This window comes from Microtus oregoni, unplaced genomic scaffold (assembly GCF_018167655.1).
Source record: "Microtus oregoni isolate MIOR12 unplaced genomic scaffold, Mior012 000274F_ref0000193, whole genome shotgun sequence".
NCBI lineage: Eukaryota > Metazoa > Chordata > Mammalia > Rodentia > Cricetidae > Microtus > Microtus oregoni.
Window position 1 is genome coordinate 40,290 of NW_024544952.1, and position 21,228 is coordinate 61,517.

The 21,228-nt window shown below is 40.7% G+C and overlaps 1 protein-coding gene across 1 annotated transcript in view; it reads left to right on the forward strand.

Annotated features, from left to right (window-relative positions):
• Nucleotides 1-13,115, forward strand: part of LOC121445689 (magnesium transporter protein 1) — a 48,056-nt gene extending 34,941 nt beyond the window's left edge. The window contains exons 8-10 of the mRNA XM_041647837.1: nucleotides 542-616; nucleotides 7,602-7,692; nucleotides 10,126-13,115. Of these exons, the coding sequence (XP_041503771.1) occupies nucleotides 542-616; nucleotides 7,602-7,692; nucleotides 10,126-10,141 (182 nt within the window). The 3' untranslated portion in view covers nucleotides 10,142-13,115. The remainder of the gene's footprint in view (nucleotides 1-541; nucleotides 617-7,601; nucleotides 7,693-10,125) is intronic.
• The last annotated feature ends 8,113 nt before the right edge of the window (nucleotides 13,116-21,228 follow it).

Genomic DNA, 21,228 nt, shown 5'->3' on the forward strand with positions numbered 1-21,228 from the left:
GTGCCACTACCACCAAGCATAGGTGGGATTTTTTTAAAATTACATTTGACTTTACAAAACTGAAGTATTTTCAACTTTAATTCTTTTGGGGGGGTACCAGTTTGGGGTATTCATTTGTTTTGTTTCTTTAAGACAGGGTCTCACTCTGTAGCACTGGGTGGCTTGTACTGTATAAACCAGACTGACTTTGATCTCACAGAGATGTGCATGCCTTTGCCTCCCAAATACTGGGATTAAAAGTACCACCTTACCAGGTGCATGGGGCCAGCGTTTGTTTTATTTTGTTTTTTCTTTTTTAGACAAGAGTCTTATATAGCCCAGGCTGGCCTTGCTTTACCAAATGCCTGGTTTAACCTTACTTTTCAATTTAATCTTTATAGTAATTAACACTGTGCAATATAAGAGTGTTTTGGTTACTGTTTTAAAATAAAAAATTGAAGGTTTATAAATTCATCTTATTTTCTTCATGAGAAACTGGGAATAGGAAAGTGGTATGTCTTTTGTGGCTTATATGAATTTCTCCTTAAACAGTTTTTCTAAGATGGCGGGGTTACCTTAGGCATGGTGCTTTTATGTGAAGCTGCTACCTCCGACATGGATATTGGGAAGCGAAGGAGTAAGTCACATGTCACGGTGTTCCAATTCTGCCTTTAATACAAAAAAAAAAACTCTCTAGTTAATTTTCCCTTTATAATCTATTTCTTTACACTTTTTTATTTGATCAGTTGTTTTTTATTTTGAGATAACTATGTTATGTGGCCAAAATGACCTTGAACTTCCAATCCTCTTGCCTCAGCCTCCTCTGTGTTCATCATTTCACTCATAAGAACATCTTGTAGCCAGGCAATGATAGCGCACACCTTTAATCCTGGCACTTGGGAGGCCGAGGCAGGTGGATCTCTGTGAGTTTGAGGCCAGCATGGTCTACAGACCAAGTTCCAGGACAGCCAGGGCCCTGTCTCAGAAAACTAATACTAAAATAAAAGCAAATAAAAAACCATAAGAACATCTGGGGTTTGTTTATTTATCTATCTATTTATTTATTTATTGAGACAGGGTCTCATATAGCCTAGATCAGTTTCGAACTGACTGACCTTGAATTTCTGATCCTCTTGTCTCCACCTTTCAAGTATTAGGATTTATCAACTGAGCCACTTACCTAGCTCCATCTGTAAAACACATTTTAAAAACTGTATATGTAGGAACCAGACTTGATGCTACTGGCCCATAATTCCATACATTCAGGAGGGTGAGGTAGGAGGATTACAAGTTCAAGGCCTAACTGATCTATAAAATGAGATGGAACTCAGACAGCAACTTAGTAAGACCCTGTCTTAAAAGAAAAAAGTAAAAAGGGGACTGGGCATGTAACTAACTCTGTTGTAGAGTACTTTCCTAGAGTATACTGGGCTCTAGATTCAATCTTCAATATACCAAAACAAAACAACAGGAAAAAACTATGGGCAGGCCTGGGGATAGAGCTCTAAGATGGAGTGATTGTCCTTCACAGACAAGGTCACCAATACTACAGAAGTGTGTGTGTGTGTGTGTCTTGTACTCACTTTAAACATTGAACACTTGGAGCTGAGCGGTGGTGGTGCACCCCTTTAATCCCAGCACTCGGGAGACAGAGGCAGGCGATCTCTGTGAGTTCGAGGCCAGCCTGGTCTACAAGAGCTAGTTCCAGGACAGGAACCAAAAAAAAAAAAAAAAAACTACGGAGAAACCCTGTCTCAAAAAATCCAAAAAAAAAAAAAAAAAAAATTAAACACTTGGGAGGCAGAAGTAAAATCGATGCAAGTTCCCGGCCAGACAGGGAATGTTGAAGACCTTTCTTTCAAACAAAATAAAAACCTTAGATGGGGAGTGGCAGCAAACACCTGTAATTCTAAAACTTGGGACGTCAGGGCTAAGAAAATCACTAATAAGGTCTTGAACCCCAGGCTGCATCTGCTTTTTATGCTTTAGAACATTTGCATATTGTTGAGTGTGGCAGCATAGTCTATAATCCCAGCATGCCAGACTGAGACAAGAGAATTGCTGCCAATTCAGGCTTTCCTGTACTATGTAGTAAAACCCTGACTCATAAACAAAAAGTCTGTACAAGGTGCACACTTGCAATCCAAACACTTGGGAGGTGGAAACAGAAAGAATAAGGAACTCAAGGTTATTCTTTGCTATATAGTGAGTTTGAGGTCATCTCAAATAACAAGACCCTCTATCAAACAGATACACATTGGAAGATGCCTACAATATAATTTCTTAAAATTATCATAGATAATATTTATTTTCTGTAAAAAGATGAGTATATTAGATTTCTGATTTGACAGCTACTTTTGCCAAACATGGTGGTGCATACCTATAATCCCAGCAATTAGGAGGCAGGTGTGAGTTTGAGGCCAGTTTGGTCTACAAAGCAACTTCCAGGCCATTCACTGCTATATAGTAAGACCCTGTCTCAAAAAATATAAAAACAAACCCTGTTACAAGAAGAATAGATATTTATTAACCATTTAATATATAATACATGTATGATATTTAAATTTTCTAGATTTTTAAAAGTATTTTCATTTATTATTTCCTCTGTGTGTGTGCATGCATGCATGTGAATGTGTGTGAACACGACACAACATGGATGTTTTTTTTTTTTTAAATATTTTTTATTTATTTATTATGTATACAATATTCTGTCTGTGTGTATGCCTGCAGGCCGGAAGACGGCACCAGACCCCTTTACAGATGGTTGTGAGCCACCATGTGGTTGCTGGGAATTGAACTCAGGACCTCTGGAAGAGCAGGCAATGCTCTTAACCACTGAGCCATCTCTCCAGCCCCCACAACATGGATGTTGAAGTCAAAGGACAACTTGTAGGAGTCCTTTCTGTCCTACTGTGTTGTGTGGGTTTTGGGGCTCAAATTCATATAGTCAGGCTTGGCAGCAAACACCTTTTCTTAATGAACCACCTTGTTGGCCCAATTATGATTTATTTTTAGTTTTTTTTTTACTTTTTAAATTTTGATTTTAATACGTCCAACCCGTTTCCCCTCCCTCCATTCTTCCTGTTACCTCTGCCACCTCCCCTATCCCCCAGATCCACTCCTCCTCTGTTTCCCTTCAGAAAGAGCATGCCTCCCAAGAATATCCACCAAACACAGCATAGCAAAATACCATAAGTTTTATTCTTAAAATGTTCGCAGAGCAGCTGCCAGCCCGGCAGAGACGGCTGTGGGTCCCTGCAAGATCCCCGGGCTTATGAGCAGTGGCCCATCCTGGGCGGGCAGCCCCCGCCATGCAGCGAGCAGGCAGGGTCAGCCTGCGGCGGGTCCGGGGAGAGCCAAGCGGCTGCAGTTTCCTGCCCAGGCCGAGCTAGCGAGCCAAGCGAGCTAGTGTAAATTGCACTAGGTGGCGGCGGGTAAAAGACACCTAGACACAGAAAATAGACATGAACATTTATTAAAGAAGAGAGGGAGAGAGAGAAAGAAAAGAAGGGAGAAGCGGGGAACACACGTGCTCCAGGAAGGGAGGGCAGCAGGAGAAGGGCTTCAGGATGACGTTGAGAGATCAGAGGTTGCTGCGAGTGGGTGGAAAGGGGCGGGGACCAAAAGAATAACAATAGGCACAAACCCACAAATCAAAGCTGGATGAGGCAACTCAGTAGGAGGAAAAGGCTCCCGAGAGCAGGTAAAAAAAAGTTAGAGACACTCCTGCCCCCACTGTTAGGAGTCTCATAAAAACACCAACTGAACAAACATATATGCAGAGGACCTAGTTGAAAATCATGCCACCTCAGTCTCTGTGAGCCCCTATGATTCCTATTTAGTTGAAGTTTGTAGGCCATGTTCTCCCCGTGTCTTTGAACCCCTTCCTACATTTCTTCTTCCTCCTCTTCCTTGGGGTTTCCCAAGCTCAAAGGAGAGGGATCCAGTGGAGATCTCCAGTTTGGGCTCTCTCTCTGCCTAATGTTCAGCTGTGGGTCTCAGCATTTGTTCCCATCAGCTGTCAGTGGTAGCCTCTTTGATGATGATTGGGGTAAGCAGTGATATATGAATATATAAGGATATTGTTAGTAATCATTTTATTAATTTTTTTTCTAAAATCGGTCCCTGGGCTATCCAGCCTCTAGTTCCTGGTCATCCAGGTGTTGGGCATGGACTCCCTCCCAGGCTGTGGACCTCAGATTAGACAAGTCATTGGTTGGCCACTCCCACAAGTTCTGTGCCTCCATTGCCCCAGTACGTCTTATAAGCAGGATAGACAGACTATAGATAAAAGGTTTTGTGGCTGGGTTGTTGTCCCAGTCCCACCTCTAAAAGCCTTGCCATAGTTAAAGAAGATGGCCAGACCAGGCTCTGTATCCTCCTTTACTACAGATCCTCTGTGAGGTCATCTTCGTAGAATCCTGGAAGTTTCTACTGAACTCAGTTTCCATATTTCACATGCAACCAAAATCCCTCCAATTCCAGTCATCTCTCCTAGTACTCTTCCTCCATCACCACCCCCACCACATCTGATTCCTCCAGTACCCATCACCACCCACCCCCAGTCCACCCAATAAATCTATTTCCCATATATATATATATATATATATATATATATATATACATGCATCCCCTTTTACTTATTATTATATAAGCCCTCCTTATTACTTAGCACTTCTGGGTCTGTGGATTATAGTCTGATTTTCATTTACTTAACAGCTAACACCCACTTATGAGTGAATACATACCATGTTTGCCTTTCTGGGTCTAGGTTGCCTCACTCAGGATAATTTTTTTTTCTATTTTTTTGTTTTTTTGAAACGGTTTCTCTGTAGCTTTAGCTATCCTGGAACTCGCTCTATAGACCAGGCTGACCTCAAACTCAAAGAGATTCTCCCAACGTGTATGCTACTACCTCCCAGCTGACTTTTTTCTATTCCTACTTTTTTTCATTTCCTTGCAAATTTTATGGTTATTTTTTAACAGCTAAGTAATACTCCATTTTGTAAATGTACCACATCTAATTCATCTATTCTTTAGTTGAGGGACATCTAAGTTTGTTTCCAGTTTCTGGCTATTATAAATAAAGCTGCTATGAACATAATTGAGCAGTTGTCCTTATGATAGGATGGACTCCCCTTTGGGGATATGCGTAACTAGTATAGCTGGGTCTGGAAGTAGATCAATTCCCAATTTTGTAATAAACCACTATATTGATTTTCATAGTGGCTGTACAAGTTTGTATTCCCACCAGCAATGGAGGAGTGTTCCCCTTATTCCACATTCTCTCCAGCATAAGCTATCATTCGTGTTTGATCTTAGCCACTCTGACAGGTGTAAGATGGAATCTCAGAGTAGTTTTGAGGTGTATATCCTTGATGACTACAGATTTTGAGTATTTGTTTCTTGGCCATTTTGTTCCTCTACTGAGAATTCTCTGTTTACATTGTACCCCATTGCTGTGGGATAATGCTTTTGTACTTGGTAAAAATTTGTCACTGGTATTTGTTTAATAAAATGCTGATTGGCTAGTTGCCAGGCAGGAAGTATAGGCAGGGCAACCAGACTAAGAGAATTCTGGAAAGAGGAAAAGCAGAGTGAGTTGCCACCCAGATGTAGAGGAAGCAAGATGACAATGCTGCACTGATAAAAGGTACCAAGCCACATGGCTAAACATAGACAAGAATTAGGAATTAATTTAAGTTTTAAGAACTAGCCGAGGGCTGGAGAGATGGCTCAGTGGTTAGGAGCATTGCCTGCTCTTCCAAAGGTCCTGAGTTCAATTCCCGGCAACCACATGGTGGCTCACAACCATCTATAATGAGATCTGGTGCCCTCTTCTGGCCTGCAGACATACACACAGACAGAATATTGTGTACATAATAAATAAATATTAAAAAAAAAAAAGAACTAGCCGGTAGGATTTACTGAAGGAGGCAGAGGCAGGAGGATCACGAGTTCAAGGCCAGCCTGGGCTACACATTAAAAAAAAGAACTAGTTGATAACAAGCCTGAGCTAATAGGCCAAACATAATTAATATAAGCCTTTGTGTGTTTCTTTGGGATTGAATGGCTGTGGGACCAGGTGGGATACCCCATTTTAAAAATTGGATTATTTGTTTTATTGATACCTAATTTATTTAGTTCTTTATATATTTTGGATATTAGCCCTCTATCTGATGTGGCATTGGAGAAAATCTTTTCCCATTCTATAGGCTGCTGATTTGGTCCAATAATGGTGTCCTTTGCATAACAAAAGCATTTCAGTTTCATGAGGTTCCATTTATTAGCTTTTGATTTTAGTGTCTACAGTATTGGTGTTCTATTGAGGAAGTTGTTTTCTGTGTCAATGTGTTCAAGCTACTCCCCACTTTCTCTTCTATCAGGATCACTGTGGCTAGTTTTATTTTGAGCTCTTTTATCCAATTGGACTTGAGTTTTGTGCAGGGTGGTAAATCTATTTGCATTCTTCTACATGCAGACATCCAGTTTGACCAGCACCATTTGTTGAAGGTATTTTCTTTTTTCCATTGAATAATTTTGATCCTTTTATAAAAAGTCAGGTGTCTTGGCCTGGCACTGGTTGGCATACACCTTTAATCCCAGCACTCAGGAAGCAGAGGTAGGCTGATCTCTGTGAATTTGAGGTCAGTCTAGTCTACAGAGTGAGTTCCAGGACAACTGTCTCAAAAAACAAACAAAAAATGAGGTGTCCGTAGGTGTGTGAATTTACATCAGGGTCTTTGATTACATTCCATTGATCCACCTGTCTGTTTTTATGCCAATACCATGCTGTTTTTATTACTGTAGCTATATAGTAGAGCTTAAAATCAGGGATAGTAATACCTCCAGCAGATACATAGACAAACACAGATGTATAATGAGTATTATAAAATAAGTAAATCTTAAAAGCAAAGGGCCGTGTGTGGTTGAACACACGTGTAATTCAACACTCGGGAGATAAAGTATAGAGCCAGCAGTTCAAGGTCACCCTGGTCTACGTGGGGAGTTCAGATGAAAGCATGCCCTTTGTATATAGCAAATTCTAAGCCAGCCGGGACTATGTAGTGAGACTACCTTTTTTGTTGTTGGTTTTGTTTTTTCAAGATAAGGTTTCTCTGTGTAGCCCTGGCTGTCCTGGAACTCACTCTCTTTAAAACAGACTGACCTCAAACTTGTAGAGATCCACCTGCCTCTGCACCACCACTGCCCAGCTAGTGAGACTATCTTAAAAAAAAAAAAAAGATGTCGGGTAATGGTGGGACATGCCTTCAATCCTAGCACTTCGGAGGCAGAGGCTGGCAAATATCTGTGAGTTCAAGGCCAGCCTGGTCTACAGAGTTAATTCCAGGACAGACTCCAAAGCTACACAGAGAAACCCTGTTTCAAAAAGCCAAAAAAAAAAAAAAATGTGCCTTAGATTCTTCTCATAACCCTCTTCCTCCTAGCCCTTGTCTTCAGAATCCATATTAAAACGATAAATCCTGTCTCTAAAAATGGGGCTTAAATCTTTGGGAAAGCTGTTTCTTAGTCAGTTTTCCTGTTTGGAAGTGTGCAGCATACACTGTACTGGTGATTTACTAGGTGCAACCTGATGGTTTTACTCTCTTCTTTTCTCACAGTGATGTGTGTAGCTGGAATCGGACTTGTTGTGCTATTCTTCAGTTGGATGCTCTCTATCTTTCGATCAAAATACCATGGTTATCCATACAGGTATATTCTTATTTTACTTATACTTACAATGGTTAGTTAGTGTTGCTTTATAATATTTTATTTTTCCATTTTGTTGTTTTGTTTTTTCTTTTTTTCTTTTTTTATGAGACAGGGTCTCTCTGTGTAGCCCTGACTGTCTTGGAACTCACTCTGTAGACCAGACTAGCCTTGAACTCACTGAGATCCACCTGTCTCTAACTCCCAAGGGCTGGAATTAAAAGCGCACATCACTACGGCCCAGCCTATAATATTTTATTGCTTAGCTTTTTATTCCTTCATTTTGAAAAGTCTCCTGGATTCTACTTTTTTGTTTCTATTTTGTTTTGTTTTTGCAACAGGATTTCATCTACCCCAGGCTAGCCTTTAACTCCTGATCCTCGTGTCTCTATCTCCCAAGTTCTGGAATTATAGGCATACACTACCATACTCAGCCTTTTGGAGGGGTTCACTTTCTTTGAGTGTGTGTTTTACGTATTGGTGGCATTTTTTGAGACAGGGTTCTACTATTTATCCCTCACTGACTTGTTTCTCATTATGTAGACCACACTGCCCTATTAATTTGGCAGCAGTGCTTCTGCATCCCAAGTGCCACTAGGGGCATGTACCTCGCCTGGCATGGTTTGTTCTCTCTCTCTCTCTCTCTCTCTCTCTCTCTCTCTCTCTCTCTCTCTCTCTCTCTCTCTCCTCTCCCCCCTCCCTCCCTCCCTCCCTCCCTCCCTCCCTCTGTCTCTCTCTCTCTCTCTCTCTCTCTCCCTCCCTCCCTCCCTCCCTCCCTCCCTCCCCCTCTCTCCCTCCCCTGGCCTGGTTTGTGTGGTCTCCTCTCTCTCTCTGTCTCTCTCTCTGTCTCTCTCTCCCTTTGTTTTTGAGACAGGGTCTCACTATATAAATGAGGCTAACCTCCAAATCACAGAAATCTGCCTGTCTTTGCCTCCCAGTGCTAGAAATAAAGGTGTGTATCAACATGCCCAGCTATCTGGTGATTTCTTTTGTGGGTTTACAAGGAGTGTTGTTTGTGAGTTTTTTGTTTGTTTGTTCAAGACAGGACCTATCTGTGTAGCTTTGGCTGTCCTGGAACTCACTTTGTAGACTAGGCTGGCCTCAAACTCACAGAGATTTACCTGCCTCTGCCTCCTGAGTGCTGGGATCAAAGGTGTGAGCTGCCACCACTACCCAGCTTTGTGAGTTTTTTTTTTTTTAATTTTTTTCTTTGTGTGTATGAGAGAATATATATGCTACATGTGTGCAGAAAAGGACATCATTTTTCCTGGAGTTGGGGTTACAAACCACTCTATGTGGTTACTAGAAACTGAACTCAGGTCCTACAGGAGAGCAGCAAACACTCTTAATCACTGAACCATCTCTCTGGCCCCTTTGTTTTTTGTTTCATTGGTGTGTATCTGTGTGTTTTAAGAAGGGGTATCTTCTGGAGCTGGATCTACAGGTGTTTGCCCACACCTCTGTCATGTCAGGTGGCTCACAGCCATGTGGAACTCGGTGCCTCTAGCCTCTGAGGGCACTTGCCCTCAGGCCCACATACTTACACGCAGACACATACATACACATAATTAAAATGAATAACAGTAAATCTTTAAAAAAACAGAGAGGATTGAGGCCAGCCTGATCTAAAAGAGCTAGTTCCAGAACAGGCTCCAAAGCCACAGAAAAACCCTGTCTCAAAAAAACCAAAAGCCAAAACCAAACAAACAAAAAACAAAAGGAAACAGCCACATAGTTTCAAATGTTCATAGAGATCCCTGTGGCTTAGGGGAGGAAATTGTTATATCATAGGTTCTTGATTTTTGCTGTTACAGGTAACTGAAATGGCGAATAGAATGTGTTGGTTTATAATCAGAGTGTTGGTTAACATAAATTTTTATTTTTTAAAGATTTATTTCTGTCTATATGAGTGTTTTACCTGCATGTATATATGTATGTGTAGCAAGTGCATGCCTGGTGCCCACAGAGGTCAGAAGGGTTTTGGGGCCTCTGAAACTGGAGTTACCAGCAGGTTGTGAGTTGCCATGTGGGTGCTGGGAATTGAACCTAAGTCCTCTACCAAAAGCTGTAAGTGATCTTACCTGCTGAGCCATTACTCCAGCTTCCATAATTTCTGTTTTTATACAACATCATCCTACAGTATACCACTGTGAATACTGAGCCATATGGTATTATAGACCTATACTCCAGCACTCAGAGACAGAGACAGGATCAAATCTGGTTTATCTTGGCCACATAATGAGTTTGAGGCCAACATGGACTATATGAGACACCGTCTCAAAAAAAGAAGACTACTGGATCTTTTAGTGTTTCTTTTTTTGTTTTTGATACTCAGGTCATGGTCCATATATTAAAATCAACATACTATGTATTTGTAAGAAGTAAAACTTACTTTTCTATCAGAGTCTAATGTATTTTTATATTTTTTTGTTTCAGCTTTCTGATGAGTTAAAGAGGATTCTAGAGACACATAGACTGTGATAATAATGGAAACTGAAAAATAAGACATATGTGGTGTTTGAAGAAGAATGCAACTCATGTATTTTATATTACCTCTTTTTTGTCAAGTGATTTAAATAGTTAATCATTTAACCAAAAATGTGTAGTGCCTTAACAAGGAATTGTAAGATCATGAAGTATTTGGAATTATTCTCCTCTTAACCTTCCCTTCCCTGTGAACTTATGAAACATTTGATTTTTGTAGAATTAGGTACTTTATAAAATTTAAAACTACTACTTCATTTTACATAGAGCAAATGTCAAAACTACTTTAGTTAACTTTTCGTCATCTGATTTTATCTTATCCAAGGCTGGGGATGGAAGGTTCTGAGCAGGAATTTCCACCTCTGCCTGTTACAAACAACTGCATCTGGAAGCCACCATTAGTTTTCATTTGTGCAGATGGGTATGATTTACATCTTTCCTCTTGGACCAAGATATCATATGCACTATTTGAACCTCTGAAAATGGACTGTGTAGCCTTTGGAAAGATAAATCTGTCTTCTACTTGTGTCTTTCCTGCTGAAATCAGAGCTACATATGCCTCTTTTATACATTAAGAAGTACCTCTAACTACAAAACTATGATTTTTGCATGAGTGCGCTCTAACTACCTTGTACATGGAAAGATTTCTGATTCATTCTGTTTCTAGTTTTATTTAAAGTGGCCCTTCTCTAATAATAATAATGTGTTGCCTAAAATCATTATAAGTTATAAATGGTCTCAGATGTTTGTGTATGTTAGTTAGACATTGTCAATCTCATTTTTACCTAACAGAAAAATAAGCTGAGTTGTGTTTATGGAAAGGACTATCTTAGAATGGGAAAAGAAAGTCAAGAAATATTGATTACTGCCTATGGATAGAAATGAAACATTTTGCCAGGCTTGTGGCAGACACAAGCTAAAATCTTTGTGAGTTTATGGCTAGCCTGGGCTACATAGTGAGACCCTGTGTCCAAAAAAAAAGGACAGAAAAGAAAGAGAAAAAGGCAATGAAATGTTAATGTTTTCAAGCTAAGGTGGTAGCTCAGTGGACGAGTGCTTGCCTAGCATGAGTGACACTCTGGGTTCAATCCTCAATGCCACACGAAAAAATAGTTCTTGAGCCCTGTTCTGTGAGTTATTTTTACTTGTTTGTTTTTAAAGAATGTTCCTTGAAACCTGGTCTTTTGTTTTTTAAAATACATATTCTTTAAAACCTGGGCTAATTTTTAAGTAAGTAGTTTTTGAAGCCTGGTCTGGCTTTTGTTTTTATTTGTGTGTTTGTTTTCTAAAAAAAAAAAAAAATGTTTCTTGAAACCTGGTCCTTTTTGTTTGTTTTTGCCTTTTTGAGACATAGCTCTGGTTGGTCTTGAATTTCCCAAGTGCTACGATTATAGGCATGTACCATTGACCCTAGTCTGCTTTCTGCTGTCATTTTAGCTTTTATTTCCCCCATAAATAAGGGATACAAAGAATGGTGGTATGCATGTGTCTCTGCTCTTAGCTATCCTGGTGGCCAAAGTAGGAGCCCTGAAGTCCAAGAATTGGACACATAGTGTGGCATCATATCACACCTCATTTCGTGTCCATAATAAAATTGTGAAGGGATTTTGTTTGAATTTTGTCTTTTTCTGTGATAATGGAAATAACCCTATAGAGGCTAACCAAATTTCCATGAGGAATATTTAAGTCATGGTTATAATATGTCTAACTCTGACCTCCACCAGAGTTATGAAGAGTAATTGGAAATGCCACTGTTATGAAAGTGTGAAGTTGGGATGTAGCTCAGTGGTAGAGCCCTTGGCTAGCCTGTGTTAGGCCCTGGGTTCAATCCCCAGCACCACAATAAGTGAGAATTTTAACTGTGAAAAAATGTAAAGAATATTAGAAATATTATATTTAAAAGATACAGAGATGGATATGTGGGTTGAGTTGATGCAGTGCTTGCCTGACATGCAGGAAGCCCTGGGTTTGATTCACTACATCACATAAGCCAGATGTGGTGGTGCATACATGTAATTCCAGCGCACTCAGGAGACAGGTGGGAAGATCAGAAGTTCAAGTTCATCCATGGATGCATAATGTTTAAGGCCAGCCTGAACTACAATGAGACAAAACAAAAGATACTGTGACTGGTTTCATGCTATTGATCATGTAATAGCCTGCCCCTGTCCTATGAACAAAGTTTGTGGAAAGACATCATTGGCCTTGAAGAAATGTTTATGTGGGGTTTTTACTGTCGTTGTTACAAATTCAATGAATAAGAGGATACAGTTGATCCCCTTATAAATTGAGTGATTCTGATTCCTTTTTTTTTTTTTTTTTTTTTGGTTTTTCGAGATAGGGTTTCTCTGTGGCTTTGGAGCCTGTCCTGGAACTAGCTCTGTAAACCAGGCTGGTCTCGAACTCACAGAGATCCGCCTACCTCTGCCTCCCGAGTGCTGGGATTAAAGGCGTGCGCCACCATCGCCCGGCATGATTCTGATTTCTTATCCACTATTTTTATACTCGTCTCTGCCAAATGGATTTAAGCTATGATTTTTAGGAAACTTGCGTGACAAGGCCCTGACTTGTAAGGTTGAACTGGGCAGTATTCCTGCTGTGTAACCTCTGTAGCTTCAGGTCATGTCCCGTGGTCAGTGTTCTATCTGTTTCCTCTGTTTAAGAGCAACATTCTTCATTATGAAGAAAGGCGCATTTGGGCTAAAATCTGTGAAAGCAGGTTTTCTCCGCTTAAAAAAAATAGTGTTAATTTTGTGGAAAATTTAAATTTAGCTTTTTTCTGAAGTGCCTTAAGTAGATTCTTAATTTACTTTTCTAGTACTGGTTTAAATATAATTCATTATGGATTTTTAATATACTGTTCAAAAATGATACATTGTTATGGCAAAGATAACCAAATGTCTGGCTTACTGCTTCCTACCAATAAACTTATTCAATCTAAATTGAAGTGTTTGATTCTCCGTTGTATTCATTTCTTTTCTGTTACTGTTATAGAGTACCCTGATTTGAGCACCTTGTGTTCCAGGAGAATGTATTATTGAGAAGACGTCACAGCTGGAGCTTCAAGCCCCCAGGCAGTCAGGAAGCAGAAGAAAAGCAAGAAGTAGAGCCAGGCTATATAACCTCAAAGCCTGTCCCCAATGATCTACCTTTTAAAGGTTCCACAACCCCATGTAACACAAATAATAAAAACCCAGAGACAAATATTGGGTTTCAAGCAGAAGATCAGAAAAGCAAAGCAGCCAAGCTGCTAGAGAAATCTTACCTCTCTCTACCTCAGACCAAAATAGGCGATCCTGCCTCTACAAATCCTTAGATAGACTGAGCTGAGACCTGGCTCCTCCCTTCTTATAGTCCTCTCGAGTAATGGTATTAAAGGCATGCACCACCACCACCAGGCCTCTATGGCTGATTAGTGGCTGCTGGGATTAAACGTGTGTGCCACCACTGCCTGGCCTTCAGGCAAACTTTATTTATTAAAACATAAATAATATAGCACTATAACCACACAAACACTACCATTAGCTAGATACCAAACAAATGAGCCAATAAAGGCATTTCCCATTCAAACCACAGCACCTCTCTATAGAGGGGTCAATTTGAAATATCAAAAGAGGATTCTCTCTTAAAAACTTTTCTTGACAGGTGAGATTAGGGGATTGAATATTTGGAAGCATGAAGCAAGCACACTGACAAAAGTAAAGATATCAAGATATCCAGGGGTTAGTGCTTGTTCTGTGACCACATGATCTTAGACAAGCCAGTCAAATCTCTCTGAACCTCCTTTATTCTGAGGGGGTGGGTTCTGTTGAACTAAGTTACCTCAAAGATGTATGTGTTTATATTTAAAATAAATAGAATTTTTGGGATTTAGGGTTGGCTTTTCATTGTCATAATTTAGACAAAGTCTCTTGTAGTGTGAGCTGGCCTCAAATTCACTTGACCTGATCCTCCTGCCACTATACTGGCTTAATCTTTTTAAAAATATCTGTATTCATTTTTGAGAATTTTATACATGCATACAATGTCTTTTGTATATCTATTCACCCTCTAGTCCATCCCATAACTCCTCCCAGATCCTCTGACCAGCTTTGTTTTCTCTTTTTCTTTTTTATAGCACACTCATTCTAATTTGTGCTCCCCATACATTCAATGAGTGTGGGGCTATCCACTAGAGTGTGGTGCTTTTCTTGATTGGATATAATCCAATCAAGTTTGGTGTTGATTTAAATCAGTTGAAATGTGGGGTGTTTTGTAATAACATTTCTGAAGATATTAAGATGCTGGTGAAGAGGATAAATTCAGATTGCTTAATATGTAGTAAGCCAGATTTGATGGCACACACCTGTAATGCCAGCATTTAGGAGGTAGAATCATTAGGATCAGATCAAGGTTCAAGATCAGCCTGAGCTAAGGAGACCCTGTCTCAAAAACATTAAAAAAAAAAAAAAAAAAAAAGCCCCTGCCACAAACGGCTAAGTTCTGGGATTGCAGGCCTGTTTCCAATGACATATTTTTTAAAACTTGTTTTATTTATTATTATTATTATTTGTTGTTGTTGTTGTTGTTAGTGGTGGTGGTGTGTGTGCAAAGGCAGGTGAAAGAGATACGTGTGAGACACATGTGGAGGTTAGAGAACAGAGTCTTTGATTACCTTTGCATGGATTCTGGGGCTCAGACTCAGGTTACTAGCCTTGGAGAGCACGTGCCCTTTGTACACTGTACCATCTTTTCTGCTCCTAAATGAACCATCTTTCTGAATAAAGTTTATTAGACACATGAAAAAAAAAAGCCGGGAGGTGGTGGCACACCCCTTTAATCCCAGAACTCGGGAGGCAGAGGCAGGTGGAACTCAGTGAGTTCGAGACCAGCCTGGTCTACAAAATGAGTTCCAGGACAGCCAGGGCTGTTACACACAGAAACCCTATCTCAGGGGGAAAAAAAGAAGGAAAAAAACCCCGAAAACCTGAATTATATTTATTTAAATTTAAATACATATACCTTTAATAGTTTACATAATAGAACAAAGGAGCAGGAAAGAGCTCTGAAGGAACTTAGTGCAAAGTCATCTTCAGTAACAGTGAGTTAGAAGCTACCCAGACTACAGAAGACCTTGCCTCAAAAAATTCATTGATTTTTTTTCTTTTTTTTTTTATTGAGAAAAGAAAAAAAAAAACAAATTTCCTCCTCCTCCCAGCCTCCCATTTCCCTCCCCCTCCTCCCACCCTTCTCCCCCTCCCCCCACTCCTCCCCCCCTCCCTCTCCAGCCCAAAGAGCAGTCAGATTTCCCTGCCCTGTGGTAAGTCCTAGGTCCTCCCCCCTCCGTCCATTTCTAGGAAGGTGAACATCCAAACTGGCTAGGCTCCCACAAAGCCAGCACATTAAGTAGGTTCAAAACCCCGTCCCATTGTCCTTTGCGTCTCATCAGCCCTCATTGTTCGCCATGTTCAGAGAGTCCGGTTTTATCCCATGCTTTTTCAGTCACAGTTCAGCTGGCCTTGGTGAGCTCCCAATAGATCAGCTCCACTGTCTCAGTGGGTGGGTGCTCCCCTCGTGGTCCCGACTTCTTTGCTCATGTTCTCCCTCCTTCTGCTCCTCATCGGGACCTTGGGAGCTCAGTCCAGTGCTCCAGTGTGGGTCTCTGTCTCTGTCTCCATCCATCACCAGATGAAGGTTCTATGATGATATGCAAGATATTCGTCAGTATTGCTATAGGATAGGGTCATTTCAGGTTCCCCATCCTCAGCTGCCCAAGGAACTAACTGGGGACCTCGGCTTGGGCATCTGGGAGCCACTCTAGGTTCAAGTCTCTTGCCAACCCTAAGGTGGCTCCCTTAACTAAGAACCGTGCTTCCGTGCTCCCCCATCCAACCTTCCTTCATCCCAATCCTCCCCCTTCCCCAAGCTCCCCCCATTCTCCCCCTATGCCCCCTCTCTCCCCATCTCCCCTTACCCCCATCCCACCCCACCCCCAAGATCTCAATTTTCTCCCCGGCAATTTTGTCTACTTCCCATAGCCAAGAGGACAACTATATGCTTTTCCTTTGGTTCACCTTCTTACTTAGCTTCTTTGGGATCACCAATTGTAGACTCCGTGACCCTTGTTTATGGCTAGAAACCAATTATGAGTGAGTACATCCCATGTTCATCTTTTTGGGTCTGGGTTACCTCACTCAGGATAGTGTTTTCTATTTCCATCCATTTGCATGCAAAATTTGAGAAGTCATTGTTTTTTACCGCAGCGTAGTACTCTAATGTGTAGATATTCCACACTTTCTTCATCCATTCTTCCATTGAAGGGCATCTAGGTTGTTTCCAGGTTCTGGCTATTACAAATAATACTGCTATGAACATAGTTGAACAAATGCTCTTGTCATATGATAGGGCATCTCTTGGGTATATTCCCAGGAGTGGTATTGCTGGGTCCAGGGGTAAGTTGATCCTGAATTTCCTGAGAAACCGAAACACCGATTTCCAAAGTGGTTGCACAAGATTGCATTCCCACCAGCAATGGATGAGGGTTCCCCTTCCTCCACAGCCTCTCCAGCAAAGGCTATCATTGGAGATTTTTATTTTAGCCATTCTGACAGGTGTAAGGTGATATCTCAAAGTTGTTTTGATTTGCATTTCCCTGATTGCTAAGGAGGTTGAGCATGACCTTAAGTGTCTTTTGGCCATTTGAACTTCCTCTGCTGAGAATTCTCTGTTCAGTTCAGTGCCCCATTTTTTAATTGGGTTAATTAGCATTTTAAAGTCTAGTTTCCTGAGTTCTCTATATATTTTGGAGATCAGACCTTTGTCTGTTGCGGGGTTGGTGAAGATCTTCTCCCAGTCAGTAGGTTGCCTTTTTGTCTTGGTGACAGTGTCCTTTGCTTTACAGAAGCTTCTCAGTTTTAGTAGGTCCCATTTATTCAATGTTGCCCTTAAAGTCTGTGCTGTTGGGGTTACACATAGGAAGCGATCTCCTGTGCCCATCTCCTGTAGGGTACTTCCCACTTTCTCTTCTATCAGGTTCAATGTGTTCTGACTGATAGTGAGGTCTTTAATCCATTTGGACTTGAGTTTTGTGCATGGTGATAGATATGGGTCTATTTTCATTCTTCTACAGGTTGACATCCAGTTATGCCAGCACCATTTGTTAAAGATGCTTTCTTTCTTCCATTGTATACTTTTGGCTCCTTTATCAAAAATGAGGTGTTCATAGGTTTGTGGGTTAAAATTCGGGTCTTCTATCCGATTCCATTGGTCGACTTCTCTGTTTTTATGCCAGTACCACACTGTTTTCATCACTGTAGCTCTGTAATAGAGTTTGAAGTCGGGGATGGTAATGCCTCCAGACAATCCTTTATTGTATAGGATTGTTTTGGCTATCCTGGGTTTTTTGTTTTTCCATATAAAGTTGATTATTGTCCTCTCCAGATCTGTGAAGAATTTTGATGGGATCTTGATGGGGATTGCATTGAATCTATAAATTGCCTTTGGTAGAATTGCCATTTTTACTATGTTGATCCTCCCAATCCAAGAGCAAGGGAGGTCCTTCCATTTTCTGGTATACTCCTCAATTTCTTTCTTCAATGCCTTAAAGTTCTTGTCAAATAGATCTTTCACTTCCTTGGTTAGAGTTACCCCAAGATATTTTATGCTGTTTGTGGCTATTGTGAAAGGTGAAGCTTCTCTGATTTCCCTCTCTGCTTCCATATCTTTGTGTATAAGAGGGCGACTGATTTTTTGGAGTTTATCTTGTATCCTACCACATTACTAAAGGTGTTTATCAGCTGTAAAAGTTCTTTGGTGGAGTTTTGGGGGTCGCTTATGTACACTATCATATCATCTGCAAATAACGAAAGTTTAAAATAAAAAAATAAAATAAATAAAAAAATAAATAAATAATAAAAAAATTCATTGAAATATTTTTTGAAAAGACTGTGCCTGGAACCTATAGATCTACTATTAGATCTGATGATATGGGCTCTGCCCATTCTTAGTAAAGGGACACAGTATGCTGATAGTATCGAAAGCCAAAGTCAAAAAGACACTGTGTTTAAATTAGTACCTTCACTTACTCTGCTGAAGAAAACCTGCCCGAGAAAAATGGAGCAATTTCCTGAAGGTTATGCCAAGGAAATGCTTACAGGTTTCCCATTTTGCTGAATATACCCTATGGATTATATTTCACTTGCAGATGCAAATTGCTCTCTGGAGACCGTAGTCCACCTTGATTGCTTCTTGCCATTCAGATTTCTGGAAGAAGTCCTAATGAAAAAGGCATTTCCCTAGAGAACTTGAATCCTGCAGGTGCCCTAAAGGAGGAAGTTTTGATTGACACTCTTTAGTCTCTGAAAGTAGAATATAGGTAAGGAGATAGCCTTTAGTCAGGAAGGGAAGCCAGAGCAGTAACAACCTAGAGATGCCTTTAGCCAGGAAGGGAAGCCAGAGTAGTAACAACCTAGAGATGCCTTTAGCCAGGAAGGGAAGCCAGAGCAGTAACAACCTAGAGATGCCTTTAGCCAGGAAGGGAAGCCAAAGTAGTAACAACCTAGAGATGCTTTTGTGCACAAGTGTCCCTTAAACATGGTGTTCTCAAAAAAAAAAAAAAAAAAAAAAAAAAACATGGTGTTCTCTTTTTCCTTCATGAAATAGTTACAGTACCAGTGTAAATTAGCATGGTGCCATAACACCCACAATCCCAGCCCTGAGAAGGCAGAGAGAAGCTAGAGAATCAAGAATTCAAGGGTAGCCTCTGCTGCACAGTGTGAGGCTAGCTTGGGCTACATGAGTCTGTCTCAAAAACAAAACAAAAACCTACCAATGTTTATCATCAACTGAAAGTAGACTACATTTCAAAATAATGAAACCAAGCATAGTGATAACACGCCTTTAATCCTGTGCTCAGGAGGCAGAGACAGGTGGATCTTGTGAGTTTGAGGCCAACCTGATCTACATAGTTCCAAGATGACAGGTCCTACATAATGAGACCCTGTCTCAAAAACCTAAACCAAAAAGCCAGCAATTGTACCTCTGCTTATAATCCCAGCACTTGGTACCTTGGGCTGGAGAATCAAGCATGAAAGGCCAGCCTGAACTACATAGCAGGTTCTAAACTGATCTAGGGTACAGATGGGGATGCCTATCTCAACAAACAAAAACAAGCCCGCAATGAGATACTCCATCATACCTACCAAGGTAGCTACTATCAGAAAAACAGCAAATTAGTAAGGATATGAAGAAATTGAACCTTTATAACTGTTGGGAAAATAAAATAGTATGTCAACTGTGGAAAACATTGTTAAAGCTCAGTAAAATTAGTACTTAGGAGACTGGAGAGATGGTTCAATGGTTAAGAGCAGTTGCTCTTGCAGAGAACCCAGGTTCAGGTTTCAGACTCAACAACCTAGTTCCAGGGCATCCAATGACTCTGACATCCAAGGGTACCTGGATGTCACACATGGCGCACATACATATATGCAGGCAAAACATTCATATACATAAAATATGATTGAAATTGAATTAAAATTAACATTAGATACGGTAGTACATACCTATAATCCTAACACTTGGGAGGTTGAGGCACAAAATGAGGATCCTATCCCAGAATCCTTAAAAACAGTCAATAATCCTAGCACTCAGATGTGAAAAGATCTGGAGTTGAAAGCCATATTCAACTACATAGCAAGTTTTAGGTCAGTACAGATACTACATACCTATACATCTATAGTTGGGAGTGAGAGTCCAGTGAATCAGGATTTCAAGGCCAGTCTTGAGCATATGGGGCATATAGCTAGTTGGAGGCCAGCCTGGGCTACATTAGACACTCTGAATTACAAAAGTAATCCAAGTTTTAAATAGAATTACCTTATAATCCAACAATTAAATTTCTAGTTCTATACCCCCCCAAAAAAAAACCCTGAAAATAAGAATTTGAGGGATGGAGAGATGGCTCAGTGGTTAAGAGTACTGGCTGCTCTTCCAGAGGTCCTGAGTTCAATTCTTAGCAACCACATGGTGGCTCACAACCATCGGTAATGAGATCTGGTGCCCTCTTCTGGCATGTGGGCATATATGGAGACAGAATGTAGTATACATAATAAATAAATCTTAAAAAAAAAGAATTTGAGCTATTTGTATCCCCGATGTCTGTAGCACTATTCATAAATAGCTGAAATGCAGACACAAGATCAATTTCCAACAACAAATGGATAAGCACAGTCTGTTACCATGTTACTCAGCTTTAGAAAAGACATTCTGGGACTGGAGAGATGGCTCAGTGGCTAATAGCACTGATTGCTCTTCCAGAGGACCCAGGTTTAATTCCCAGCATCCACATGAAAGGTCACAACAGTCTGTAACTCCAGTCCCAGGGAACCAAACATCCATTGCAAAACACCAATGCACGTTTTAAAAAAGGACATTCCAAGGTAACTATAATGGCATGCCTATAGTCCCAGCTACTCAGCATGCTGAGGCAGAAGGATTACTTGAGCCTAAGAGTTTGAGAGCAGCTTGTGCAATACAAGATTACATCTTTTAAGAAAGGGACAGGAGGGGAGACTGTGATATTTGCAACATGACTTAACCTTATGCTTTGATACTAAATTAACGCACAAAAAAAATTCTGGGGCTAGAGAAATAGTTCAGTGGTTAGGAGACGTGACTGTTCTTGCAGAGGACCTGAGTTTGACTCCCAGCACCCACATGGCAGCTCATAACTGTCGATAACTCCAGTCTCAGGGGATCTAACACCTTCTGGCCTCTATAGTCACTGCATGCAAAGTGTCAGGGACCGTAGGCCCCAATATAGAAACTATCTTTCCCTATCTGTACTGGTACGGAGGCGCGAGAAATAACCAGACACAGTTCACACAGTCATCATGGAAGGGCATCTCAGGCTTCTCCCTCTCCTGACGATCTACCCGTGTTTATTATACAAAACTTCTTTTATTCCCCCCCCCCCCCGTTAACCCAAGGTGGATACCTCATTAATATTCTCTTTCCAGGGGACCTAGGGCTAGAGAAACACCTGCAACTTAGACATCAGCTTCAGCAAACACCTTTCCC